The sequence below is a fragment of the Theropithecus gelada genome, chromosome 10 (genome assembly GCF_003255815.1).
Source record: "Theropithecus gelada isolate Dixy chromosome 10, Tgel_1.0, whole genome shotgun sequence".
In the NCBI taxonomy this organism is placed as follows: domain Eukaryota; kingdom Metazoa; phylum Chordata; class Mammalia; order Primates; family Cercopithecidae; genus Theropithecus; species Theropithecus gelada.
In genome coordinates, this window is record NC_037678.1 from 72,961,754 (window position 1) to 72,976,034 (window position 14,281).

The 14,281-nt window shown below is 40.9% G+C and overlaps 1 protein-coding gene across 6 annotated transcripts in view; it reads right to left on the minus strand.

Annotated features, from left to right (window-relative positions):
- Positions 1–9,318, minus strand: part of SIRPG (signal regulatory protein gamma) — a 58,396-nt gene extending 49,078 nt beyond the window's left edge. For 3 of the 6 annotated variants that reach the window (XM_025399259.1, XM_025399262.1, XM_025399260.1), the window contains exons 1-2: positions 9,178–9,318; positions 421–777 (exon numbers count right to left, since the gene is read on the minus strand). In XM_025399259.1, the coding sequence (XP_025255044.1) occupies positions 421–777; positions 9,178–9,250 (430 nt within the window). In that variant the 5' untranslated portion in view covers positions 9,251–9,318. Of the gene's footprint in view, positions 1–420; positions 778–2,660; positions 2,815–9,177 lie in introns of those variants that run through there. The other 3 variants (XM_025399263.1, XM_025399264.1, XM_025399261.1) reach the window with 2 other exon arrangements.
- Between the last annotated feature and the right edge of the window lie 4,963 nt (positions 9,319–14,281).

Consider the following 14,281-nt stretch of genomic DNA (forward strand, 5'->3'; position numbering starts at 1 on the left):
TGGCACACAGTGGGTTCTCAGTGAGTGCCTGTTGCATAAAGAAGAGACTCGGCCAGCCTGAGACAGAAGCACTCTTTGGAGGCTGCAGGTGAGCTCTGGCCCTGTACCCGGGCAAATCACTCAATCTGTCAGTTTCCTCATTCGTGGAACTAAAGGGCTGGGCCAGATTGGGAAGGACAAGAGCTGTAGAGCCAGACAGATTGGAGATGCAGTCTTTCCCATCATTTAGCAGCCGTGGAACCTTGAGCAATAGCGTGATGTCCCTGGGCCTTAACTCACCTGATCTGTAGAAGGGGGTGACATCAGGTCATGAAAATGAGCACCCACCACCACACCTGATTGTTGCTCAAAGAGTGGAAGGTGCTATTATTGAGTTATTGTCACACATCAAGGGATGAGGGAGATCCATGCTGTACTCACCACACAAAGCCATCTCAGTGCCTGGTCCAGACTTAAACTCCACGTTCTCAGGGCTCCCTTTTCGAAACTTCACACAGTAGTAGGTGCCGGCATCTGCTGGGGTAATGCTACTGATGCGGATGGAAAAGTCCTTGTTGTTTCTTTTTGTGAGGTCTGAAACAGTTGTTACCCGGGGGAAGTGGCCTTCTTTTTGATTGTAGATTAATTCTCGGCCTGGTCCAACTCCTCTGAACCACAGGACAGGTCCCACGGGAAGCAGGGAGGTCACAGTGCAGTGCAGAGTGGCCGACTCTCCAACTGCGACCAACAGGAGCTTCTCAGGCTGAATCATCTGTAGCTCCTCTTCACCTGCCACTTCTGGAAAGGAGCACAAAGCAATCATTTTTTCATCCTTACATAATTCTGTATTTCCTCGTGTTTATCAAAGACATTCAGTGACTGGGTGCACGTCAGGAATCAGGAGCAGGACTTGATCTCAGCACACTGCGTGTATTATCTCATTTAACCCTCACAACAAGCCTATAACATGAGGTCGTATTACAGTTGAGGGCACTGAGCCCTGAGGCACAGAGAGTTTCAATTTTTTTTTTTTTTTTTTTTTTTTTTGAGAGAGGGTCCTGTTCTGTTGCCCAGGCTGGAGTGCTGAGGCATAATCATGGCTCACTGAAACTTCAACCTCTCAGGCTCAAGCGATCCTGCTACCTCAGCCTCCAGAGTAGCTAGGACCACATGTGTACACCACCATGCCAGGCTAATCTTTGTATTTTTGTAGAAACAGGTCACACCATTCTGCCCAGCTTGCTCTTACTTGAGTGCAAGTGATCCACTTGCCTCAGCTTTCCATAGTGCTGGGATGGCAGGTGAGAGCCATCAAGCCCAGCCAAGGGATTCAATTTCAAGGTAGAGCTTTGGGTTGAGGACCTGAGTAGAACTCCTGAACTCTACTTTGAAGTGTTTATACACACACACACACACACACACACACACACACACACACACATACACACACACACATATGTATATTATATATATAATATATTATATATACACATATATATATACACACATATATTATATATGTGTGTGTAGGTGTGTATTTAAAAGCTGTCAGTAAAGCTATGTGTCTTCTGCAGGCTGTTTTTTGCCTTTCCAAATTCTAGAGGCTGCCCACATTCCTTTCTCACTGTCACATCTTCCCATCACTCTAACATCTTGCTTGCATCCTCACATGTCCTTCTCAAATAATTAATCTCCTTCCTCCTTCTTATAAGGGCTCTTCTGATACATTGGGCCCACTCTGACACTAGATCCAGTATTAAAACCACTGTCTTAAAAAAGCTGAAGAAAGTAAAGGAAACAATGGACAAAGAACTAAAACAGCAGGAATATAAACACATTAACAAAATAAGAACAGCCAGAATGAGAAATCATGAAGAGAAATCCAATAGAAACATTGAAGTTGAAAATACAACAATTGAAAGTTCAGTAGAGGGGTTCCCTAACAGGTGTGAGCAGGTGGAAGAAAAGTCATAAAGCTGCAAGATGGAATAATTAAACTTACTAAGACTGAGGTATGGGTGGAAAATGGAATAAAGTATGGAGAACAGAATCTAAAGGAATTCTGGGACACTATCAAATGGATTGAAATATACATTATTAGAGTCCCAGGGGGAAAAAAAAGAGGAAGAGAAAAAGGAGCAGACGATTATTTGAAGAAATCACGGCCAAAACCTTCACAAACTTAATAAAATACATGAATGTACAAATTTAAAGACACTGAAGAAATGCAAGTTTAACTCAAGGATAGAATCTGAGACCCACACTAAAGTACATTATAATTCAACCGTCAAAAACTAAATTCAAAGAATCCTGAAAGCAGTGGGAGAGAAACGATTCCTCGCATTCAAGAGACCCTCAGTAGATTATCAGCTGAGCTCTTATATAAAGCGTTGGAGGCCACAAGACCGAGGGATGATGTGTTCAAAATGCTGTAAGAGGAAAAACCTGTCAACCATGAATTCTATACCTGGCGAAAGTGTCCTTCAAACACAAGGGAGAAATTAAGACATTCTCAGATAAACAAAAGCTAAGATAGTTCATGACCACAAAACCTTGCTTACAAGAAATGTTAAAGGGAGTGCTTCAGGTGGAAATGAAAGGATGCCATGTGGCAAATCAAAGTTATATGAAGAAATAAAGATGTCCAGTTATATGTAATTTTTTTTTTTAATCGTATTTACCTGATACCTCAACATCCCACAAACAAGTTGTGAGCACCCTGCCAAACCAGGTACAACACTGTGATAAAGCTAGTCCCAGCCACAATTCCTCTTCTTGTCCTCCTCTACTGTGACCTAGTGACACTGAAACATTCTAGTAAAACCCATCATGCTTTTTCTTTGTGTCCTCCATCCTGACTCCCGGTAAAGGCAATGGCTTCCCATCTCTTGTCTCTCTTGCTTCCCCTTCTGCTTGGTTGAGCCTTCTCCCTGGGGGCTCCTCCCATATGGCTTCCTGTGTGGCATGCCCTACCCCGCTATGCCTCTCCAGATGAAATTTTCATAACCATGTTAGAGTGATCCTTTAAGACATAACCTGCAGGACTTACTCTACCATTTTCATCAGTAGTGGCAATGAAGAGGGGATTATTCTAAACCAGGGTAGAAAGTTCCTAGGAGATGCACTTTGACTGTTCATGGCTTACTGATTTGCTACTTATTGGCTCCACGAATTTGAGAAGGCTTTTTACCCTGATGGCTTTCCTGTGCTGTGCTATGCACAGTTATGTGTTGCCTTCTGGAGTGCTGCCAAAGCTCTCTATCCTAAAGTGTGTATCCTATTCCAATATGAATAATGACAGCCGCATTTCTTCAGAGCACAGGATGATATAGCAACCTCTTCAAAGAAGACTCATATGATACTTACAATAATGTCACATAATCCAGAATCTCTAAGTTGTTCTGAGGTACCAGTGGCAATGTATTCTTCATTAACAAATTTTACTTACAAATTAAAATCACAGGCACTCCTTTTAGTGCTTTCAAACAAACAAAAATACCTCTTCTCTCTAGAGACTTCGGCAATGATTTTCATTCCTCTTGGAATCTCTAGACCACTCCTCATGGTCATAAACTTCCCCAGGGCTTCTAACGCAAAATGAAAAATAAAACAAAACAAAAAAAGCCCCTCTCTGCCTTGTTCTTTACTTCATTCTAACAAAAAATGACTAGAATCTACTGGCTTGTGTTCCAGATCTAGGGGGAATACTTTCTGTTGCAAGCATTAACCACTGGTTGTCCCACAGGCCAGTCCCTGCTCATCTGAAATGGGTCTCATTGGAACTTAAACTTCTACTGAAACACAAAATTTAAATTTCTGTCAGGTACAGCTGCACACCTTTCTGTTGACAGTGGCCTTATTACTACTGGATTTGTTGATGCAACAATCCTCAACCAAATACTGGCTAACTGAATTGAACAGCATATTAGAAGGATAATAAACCATGAGCAAGTGGTATTTATTCCTGAAATACAAGTATGTTTCAATATACGAATGACAAACAAACAGTATGGTATGCCATATTTATAGAACAAATAGAAAAAACATCTATTTTGATCCTGATAAAATTTTGATCTGTTTTGATCAAAACATCTATTTTGATCATGATAAAAACATGATCATCTATTTTGATGCAGAAAAGCATCTGATAAATTTGTACATCTATTTATGATGAAAACAATCAATAAAAGGGATATATGAATACTTTCACAAGATGATTAACATTCACATACTCATACTTTATTTTTATTGTACCGATCATTGCCAAAAATTAATTTTTTCATTCACCTATTTACTATGTGTGTTGATTACTGTCTTTCTCCCCAGTGGATGCAAGCAGCAAAAGGGCAATTACTTTTTCTTTTTTATTCTACCAAAGTACCCCATGTTTCTATATCAGATCCTGGCACACAGTAGGTATCCAATAGGTATGTGTATAATGTTTGAATTGCTCAGTGGGACATTTCCCTAGAAGACTGAAATCTTCTATTTTAGGTGGTTTGCTTCTGTGGAATTTGACAGAAAATGAGTTTCTCATGTAGAGGACTTAGTGAAAAAAAAACAAAACAAACAAACAAAAAAATCAATTTGCAAACATATAGAAAGTGGAAGAGCCCAGAGAAGAAAACCACAATCCTCCTTCACACCACATCACCCACTCCACTCCCAAGAGCAGCAGCTGCAGAAATCGCACGGAATAGAATCAGGGCCGGAAGTGTTTGAGTAATGGTGAAACCTGTGACCTCTAGAGTCAGAGTGCCTGAGTTCAAATCATAACTCTACCAGTTACCAATGAGTGAGCTTGGAGCACTTTGTGCTTCTGTTTTCTTATGTGAGGGAATGTGACAAGAATATCTACTTTGTATATAATGATCACATGAAGTAAAAGATGTAAAGCATTTCCAACAGTGTCTGTCATATGGTGAATGTTCAAAAATTGTAAAGTTATTGCCTGGTAGATTTCCTAAGGCTTGGAGGCTTCAGTGGACATTAGATGACAAGGATAAGGATAAAAGAATATGGATACGGATATAAATATAACTATAGTTATAGGTAATATAGGCAGATCTGTGTCATTTGTATCCTCACATTTTTTTCCTCATCTCTACCATTCATGGAAGAGGAAATTTCAGAATAGAAATGCACAGAAATTCAGTTTTGAGGGAAAATGCATTTTACCAAGGGAGAAGTTTGCTTACCTGTTGCTTATATTAACAGATTGGGGGACTTTGAGTGGTAAGATTAGAGAATTAGGAAGAAGGCAGAATGGCTGGGCAATAGAGAAAACCACACATCTCTTTAATGCGCATTTCATGTAGACTGAAAAAATGAGTTGAAGGTTATAGTAAAGAAAGCATTTTTAAAATCCTGTGTGTGTTTCAGCATGGTCACATGAGATTTATCTCAGGAATGCAAGGATGGTACAACATTCATAAATCTCCAAATGTGATATGCTACGTCAAGGCAATCTTGAGCAAAAAGAACAAAGATGGGGCCAGGCATGGTGGCTCATGCCTGTAATCCCAGCACTTTGGGAGGCTGAGGCGAGCAGATCACAAGGTTAGGTGATCGAGACTGTCTTGGCCAACATGGTGAAACCCTGTCTCTACTAAAAACACAAAAAATTAGCCAGACATGGTGGTGCACACCTGTAGTCCCAGCTACTTAGGTGGCTGAGGCAGGGGAATCGCTTGAACCTGGGAGGTGGAGATTGCAGTGAGCCGAGATTGCACCACCATACTCCAGCCTGGTGACAGAGTGAGACTCCGTCTCAAAAAAAAAAAAAAAAAAAAAAAAAAAAAGAACAAAGATGGAGGCACCACACTGCCTAATTTCAACATTGACTACAGTTTCAAAGTAATCAAAAAGGCATGGCACTGGCATAAAAGGAGACATTTAGACCAATAGATCAGAACAGAGAACCCAGCAATAAACTCACACATTCACACTCAATTGACTATTGACAAAAGTGTGAAGAAAACACAATGGTGAAAGATCTGTCTCTTCAAAAAGTGGTGTTGGGAAAACTGGATATCCATGTGTAGGGGAATGAAATTAGACCCTCTTCTCATGCCACATACAAAAACAACTCAAAATGGATTAAAGACTTAAATGTAAGATCTGAAACTGTGTAAGAACTACAAGAAAAGTTTCATGACATTGGTCTTGGCAATACATTTTTGGATTTGAGCCCCAAAGCACAGGCAACAAAAGCAAAAATAGACAAATGGCATTAATAACAAACTAAAAAAGCTTCTACACAGCCAAGGAAACAATCAACAGAGTGAAGAGACAACCTACAGAATGGAAGAAGACATTTGCAAAGCATACATCTAATAAGGAGTCCATATACAAAATATATAAGGAAGTCAAACAACTCAACCATAAGAAAACAACCCTATTAAAATATGGGCCAAAGATCCAAATAGACATTTCTCAAAAGAAGATATTAAGATGGCAAGTCAGCATATTAAAAATATCCAATCTTACTATTCATGAGATAAATGCAAATTAAAACCGCAGTGAGCTATCATCTCACATGTGTAAGAATGGCTATTATCAAAAAGAGGAAATTTAACTAGTTTTGGAGAAGATGTGGAGAAAAGGGAACGCTTGCAGACAGTTGGTGGGAATGTAAATTAGTAGAGCCATTAGTGAAAACAGTATGCAGGTTCCTCAAGAAATTAAAAATGTAACTCTTATCTGACCTGGCAATCTCACTACTGGCATATATCCAAAGGAAATGACATCAGCATGTCGCAGAGATATCTGCACTTCCATGTCCATTGCCGCATTATTTACAATAGCCAAGATATGGAATCAACCTAGGTGTCTATCAGCAGGTAAATGGAGAAAGAAAATGTAGTATATATGCACAATGAAATTCTAATCAGCCTTACAAAAAGGGAAATCCTGTCATTTGCAACAGTGTGGATGAACCTGGAGGACATTCTGCTAAGTGAAATAAGCCAGGCACAGAAAGACAAACACTGTATGATTTCACTTATATGTAGAATCTAAAAAGTTGAACTCATAGAACTAGAAAGTAGAATGGTATTTATCCAGGGTTAGAGAGGGGGTGCAGTTGGGGAGATATTAGTCAAAGGATACAAAATTTCAATTTAGATAAGAGAAATAAGTTCAAGATATCTATTGTACAATGTGGTGTTTATACCTAATAATATGAGTTGTATTCTTGAAAACTGCTGCGATAGCAGAGTTTACGAGTTCTCACAATAAAAAATGATAAATGTATAAGGTAATGCATATGTTTATTAGTTCAAATTAGTCATTCCACAATGAATGCATATTTCATAATATGTTGTACGTAAGTATATATACTTTTGTCAAATAAAAATAAAATAAAATATTTATTTTGTTAAAAATTTCACTGAAAATAGAAAATAAATAAAAAGTTGGAGAAATAATGATTAAAAATGAAATCTCATATGTGCATGTACATGTACATGCATATGCACATGTGCATATATATATGTGTATATGTAATGTGTACACAAATATATATAAAAGTTTGGCCTATCATGTTAGTACGTAAGGTTGTTTTGTGCATTAATTACAATTATTACAAATTTAAAAATCTCAGTAAAATATTTGGCACATAGAAATCATCCAACATATTTTTAACAACATTTTGGAAATACATACATATGCTAGCATTTTACCTCTGGTTGTTTCTGACTGGCGTGATGGGTGACTATTAATCTAACGTTTGCTTCCCTGCATTTTCTAGTATTTCTGCATATAGCATAAGATGGCTAAAAGGGTGATCAACTCTGGAGCTGGTCAACCTGGACTTGATCCCAACTGCTCCATGGACTGAGGTAGGGGACAATGAACAAGTTTCTCCCTCTGCCTCACTCCCCATTTGCAAATAGGGCACAAGAGTTGTAGCTTTCACACAGGGATGTTGTGAGGATTAGTTGACTTCATACAAGCAAAATGATAAGTGTGTCCACCTTACAGGAAGAGAGCAATTGCTGAACTATTACTGCTGTCATTTGGGTACAGTGTACGTGTAAGCAAAATAATTTGAACAGTGAGACCCTTGCCCTCTAAGACCTGTGAGGTGACATCACAGGAAGGCCCAGTGAGCAACTGAGAGGCTATTGTGCCCAGCCCTGTGACCAGCGGTCAGCTGCATGGTCTGAAAAGAGGGGAGGACAGGCAGCCAGTCTGGGAGCAGTGAACAGGGCTCTCCCAAGTGGCACCAGGAAAGACCTCCCAATCCTGTCTGCCTGGGGGAAGGGAAAATAAATTCTCCAGAGGAAAATCAAGATGACTAAGGGAGTTTGTGGTGCCTGTTATGGGCTGAATGTGCCCCCAAAGCAAATGGGTTGAAGCCCCAGTCCCCAGCACCTTAGAATGTGACCATATTTGGAGACAAGGTCTTTAACCCATTTATGCCTGAGGTTGCAATTTTTTAAATTTGAAAAATCAGAACTTAGTGATGCCCTTGAGCAGTAGGATATAAATAACTCCCGCAAGCTTAGTGATCCAATAATGAAGCACTAGGCATAAATGGGTGAAGCAATTTAGTTAAATGAGGTCATTGGTGGGGAGCCTTAATCCAATATGGCTGACGTTCTCATAAGAGAAAATGAGAACACAGACACACACAGAGGAAGCCCATGTGTTAAGACACATGGAGGAGATAGCTTTCTACAAGCCAAGGAGAAAGACCTCCGTAGAAACTAACCCTGCTGGCACCTTGATTTTGCAATTCAGCCTCCAGAACTGAAAGAAAGAAAGCAAATGTCTATTGTTTTAGTCACTGAGTCTGTGGTGCTTTGTTATGGAAGCCCTAGGAAAGGAATATAGGGCGCTGTAAGCATGAAATGTGGAACTTCTTAAAGAGGAGGAGGGCACAGGAAAATAGGTGGGAGGACTCAAGACAGGTAAGGATTTAATAATGATTCTTCTGTGTTGGTCAAATAAAATATTATAAAAATGTAAGTAATTGTGATGGTGGCAGAAGCATCACAAGGTTTGATGCCTCTGGTAGCCAACTGCAGATCCACAGAGAAAGTGCTCAGCTCCCTGATCTTCTGCTTTTGGACAATGTCCAGTCCTTGACTTTCCTTGGCAGTGCTTGTGCTGATCTGAAATCACTGCAAGTCCAGAGGCAAGGCTAGGTCCAGGAGGCAGGGAGAAAGGGTTCTAGCCCAATGCAATGCTCACCTGTAAATCCCAGCAGTAGGGTCAGAAGCAGGAAAGGACCAGGAGGATGGGACCAGGAGGCTGGGACAGGCATTCTGAAGACCTCAGAAGCCTGCTCTGTTCAAACGTCTGTTCTGGGGAGATCTCAGGCCCTGCTCTGAAAAGAGAAGACAAGCCCCGCCTCCCTCAATTCAAGAGGAAGTGGCTGTGATGGAGTGCAACAGTAACCTGCTTCTAGATTGTGACATACAAATCAGGCACAGCAGGCAGCTACAAAGCAAGGAGTTACTTGTGCTCCATTTTCAGGAGAATCAGACAGGGTTAGCAGAAAGAATGCTTCCTGCCTGCCTGGGGCCTGTGCTCCCTCCTCATGACCCCAACCCCATTTTCAGGTCTTCTTGGTGATTTGCTATTTGGGGCTTTTAAGCCAAGAAAGACCTGTTGTTAGGAACTGTTTTCTAAAGTCTTTATTTCAAGACCCTAGGATGTGGTTGGCTTGTGGTCTCGTTCTGCACCAGCCTCAACCAAATGCCACTCAGCTGGAGGTAGGAGAAGGGTTCACAGGACCTGCTCAACACTGGAAAGGAACCAGATCTTCTCCTGAAATGATTTTCTATTCCAACCTTTTATTCCTATAATTGGCAAAACTTAGCCCAAATTCAGTCTCTTGAGGACCATAGCACTTTCATTTGCCTGCACCCAGCAGAAGGAATTATTTCTTGACTCCTTCCAGGAGAGAAACTGGGTTTGGAGTAATAATCAACTGATTTGTGGAGGGAGGTGGGGATTGTGGGTTCTGGAAAGGGAATAGGGTTGTGATGAGGGAAGATTATGGTGGGCAGGTTCCTGGGGCTGTCACATCAATTTCAATACCCTTTCTTCTACCTACAGAGCACCTATTTCATTTGCCACTGAGTTCAGATAGGAAATGAGGAAAGAGGAAAAATCCATGCTCCCACCAAGAGTGTGTGCCAAGGAATTGGGGAAGTCGCTGGGCCCTTCTATGCTCAGTTTCAATCTCCTAAACTGGGAATAGTAAGTCTTTTTTTGCAGTGTTTTAGTGACGATTAAAGAGATAATGACTATATCATGCCTGAAACCCAGTAGGTCATTATTGATACTCACGGTGCCAGGTGAAGAGCAGGCACTCAAATGTTGTTTTTGAATGGATCCCTACTGCAACCCAGGCCTCCCAGCAACCCAGGCCTCCTGAGACCCAGCTTATATGGTATATTTGGACTACCCCTGCCACCTTGAAATCAATTTCTCCCTCTGGATTCTCTAAATCCTGCTCCTTGTTCATCCATAGATTAATTGCTCCTCTTACAATTTCCAGCTGTATGATTTTCAAAAAGACACTACTTCTCTGAGCCTTAGTTTGATTATATGTAAATAAAGGTTATAATATGCACCTTGTAGAGCTATGGTAGGAATAATACAAGCCATACTGAATGCTTGAATCATAATTAATTATAAGCAAAAAAAGTGGCTATAATTATTTTCTGTGTACAGTAAGAGTCCACTGGTTCTCCGCCACGGTTGTGCTTTAGAAAAGCCACCTTGTTAAAATAAATGATTTCTCTTCCAGCATCTATGACTAAGAAAGACCTGTCCAGAATCCTTATTTCACATGTGGGTTTTAGGTCCTTAATCTGTCATGAATAATTGTCAAATCAAATTGTAAATGTTATCATGTTTTAATTGAAAGTTCTGTTTTAATGTGGCAGATGTATACAGGGTGAAATCTTCCCCTCTTTCTCCACATCCACAGTAATGAAAACACAAAATGAAAAGAATATATGAATCAATGTCTAATTACACTTGAATACAAGCAATTGGCCTCTATGTGACATGAAGGAATTACAGCAGCTATCATTTATTGAGAGTGTCCTGTGCTCCAGATATGGTGCCAAGCATTTTTCCATTGGTAATGTCATTAAATCATTGCTCTGACCCCATGAGGTAAGCTCAACCATTAACCTCCTTTCACAGGTGAGAAAACCCGAGGCACATGGAGAGTAATGAATTTGCTCAAGATCACCCAGCTTTTAGAACTGGAACGTAGGCTGCCACACTCCACAGCCTTCACTTCTAATGGTTGTACTATGATACCTCTCATAGGAAGGGAGAGGCATCCCTCAGGAAGAAAGCAGAGAAGAAGCCATAGTCTCAATTAGGAGCAGCCCTTGCAGTGAGGCTGGGGCAGGTGCAATGCTCCACGAGGCCCTGACAATCCATGATCACATGAGAAATTATTCCTGGGAAGACGGCAGTGCAAGCAAGAATCCCCAAAGATTTGAGGAACAGCACTGCAGCTAACAAATTCAAGAAAAACAATAACTCAAAAACAAATAGCAATCAAAAGAACTTCACACCTGAGCAAATATGAAAAAATAAAATGTGTAAAGTTCTTTAAAATTAGTATACTTAATGATCTCACAAGGAAAAGAAGAGGGAAGTAAATTCATAAACCAACATCAGGCATGTGTTAATATGAAACAGAAATAGGCGGGCATGAAGTAACAACAATCCTCTTGAAAAAATACCAAAACACAGACTTTGGAAATGAAAACATAATGAGTGCTGACATTTTTTTAAAAAACTTAATAGGTTGACTAGCTGACTACACATAGATAAGTGTAATAGTAAGTTAGTAAACTGGGTGATTATGTAGGGGAAATCTCCTGTGATACAGCACAGAGACAACCAAATAAAGTAACGTGGATAGGTAAAAATATACCACAATACTGTGGTATATCTTTTCCTATTGCTCTACTTTTACCTAGCCACATTACTACATTACCTTCAGAGGTGTGAGTCATAAAGTATTATGCCTCCAAAAATAAGAATTGGGAATATATGACTCAAAAATACATAGAATAGTGTCAGGAAGATGGCAGAATCTATGCTCAGAGCAGCAAATGCCTTCTTGTGAACTTCAATCCTTCAGTAAAGATCAACTAAGCAAATAGATGCTTACAATTTTTGTGGAAATCATGTGGAGAATTGAGTTTTCAATTTAGGTTGACTTGGGGAAGCATGGATAAAATCTGAATGTTTGAGAGGACCAGGAGCCTGGGAGTCCATGAGCTAAAATTCTTCTTTGTCTGCCATGTTTCACCCCGACTCGTCACAGCAGGTGCAGATAACCAGGGACGACTTTGGGACACATGAGAAACTGGGAGCTGGATGCTCCAGAAGACTAAAGATGGAAGACTGTGGGCTTAGGAATCAAAACTTCCTAGTCTGAAATCCAGCTCTAACAGGTCCCAGCTGTGTGATCTTGGGGTCACTATTAACCTCCCTGTTTCCTGAGTTTCCCCAAGTGTACAATGGAGAGAATAATCATACCATCTTCATAAGTTTGTGATGGGAATTAAATGAACCAATATATGCAAATTACTTAATACTATCTGACCGTGTCCCCTAAAAGTTATATATTCAGTATTACCTTTATCATTATAGATAGTAGTTAGATATTATTGTTATTAGGTAGTGTTTTGGTTATAGCAACAATTTTAAAAAACAGATCCTCTGCCCTCAAGCACTTATGATGCAGTGTGACAACCTTGGCTAGTGGCTGGCGGAGGTGGAGTACCACGACAACGAGCTGAGGTCATGTGCCCAGGCCTAGAATCATGGAGTCATTACTAGCACCAGGGGCATGGTACAGGCATGATGTCTGGGGGAATCAATATGACCCCAATAAGGGTCTACGCAAATGCTCATGGAAAAGCTGTTCCAAATCTTGTCTCCTGCTGGGATGGGAGAGAAGACTCCCAAATGGAAATCAACAGGAGCAGGTGAGATGGGCTGAGAGGGTGAGGAGGCATCATGTAGAAATACACCCATGTAGAGCAGGCTGCACTCACCTGTGAGTCCTGGCAGCAGAGGAAGTGGCAGGGATTGTCCAGATGGGCTGGGAGACAGGGATGGACATGGCCTGCCCTGTCAGACTGTGTCTCATGGAGAGAACCCAGACTCTGCTCTGCAGAAAAGGAGGGCATCTGCTCACCTGCTATGTTGTCTGAGGAGTGAGGTAGCTGTAGGGAGAAAGGACCATGAGACTGGGACCATCCTCCATTGTGAAAGAGGAAGCGGACACAGTTGCCACCTCTGGGATGTTGTCAATGTCTGTGCTTGGGGTTCCCCAGGCCTGGGGAGCATTAGCTAGTACTGGAGAGAGGTCAACTGCTCCAGAACCTGCTGTTTCAGAGGCACTCATCTCATGCCAGGGGTCCCATGACCCTTCCTCATTGACAGCCCAGACCGAGAGGGCTCTGCAGCTAAGGACTGAGCTTGCAGCTTCAGAGACCATAATTCCAGGTGTGGCACATTTGAGGGCTTGTGGTTGTAGCAAACTTCTGGGATGAAACCAAATCCCCTGGACAACCCCTGCAAAAGTAACTTAAGACAACACCAAGGAACAAGCTGAGTAAATAAAAAACGACAATTCTTCTTAGATCTGTCAGAAAAAATGAGGTCACAGGGCAAACCACTGTCCCCAGAACTGGGGAGCTGGGCAGGGTGATATAGAGAATCACAACTTCCTAAAGCCAAAACCTCTGTGGGAACCAGTACCAGGGAGGAAAAGCTGCACTGTAACTGAAGAATTTCTTGAGGCTCAGTGTGGGCCAGTCTTAGAAACAGGCTCCAGGAGGACCCAATAACGGAGGTCTCCCACACTTTTGTGAGTTTTACCTCTGGGAACTTGATTAGCTCCTCAGAGTGAATATGGGAGAAATACTCACTTGTGCTTCCAGGACACGGAGAGGAAAAGTAATCATTTAAAAATATACCAGAGTGTCCTGTTGTTCTTTTGCTTGTTCCGTATAGTAAATATACAAGACAAAGGCAACACTGTTCCAATTACTGTTGATACATTTTTACAAAGAAATAAAACAATTTGACACTCAATGTTTCTAATGCTTTGAATTACAGTGTACTAAATATTTGTTTGAACTTCCTGCTACATTTCTAACTGACAATATGACAGTTTCTAACATTTTGACAAAAATTATGAGGATCACAGAACAACCATTATTTTTCCCATTGAATGCAGAGTTGTTTTCCAGGACTTCATGGTTTCCAGTTATCTTTACAATCCTGCACTGCCATGCAAAGT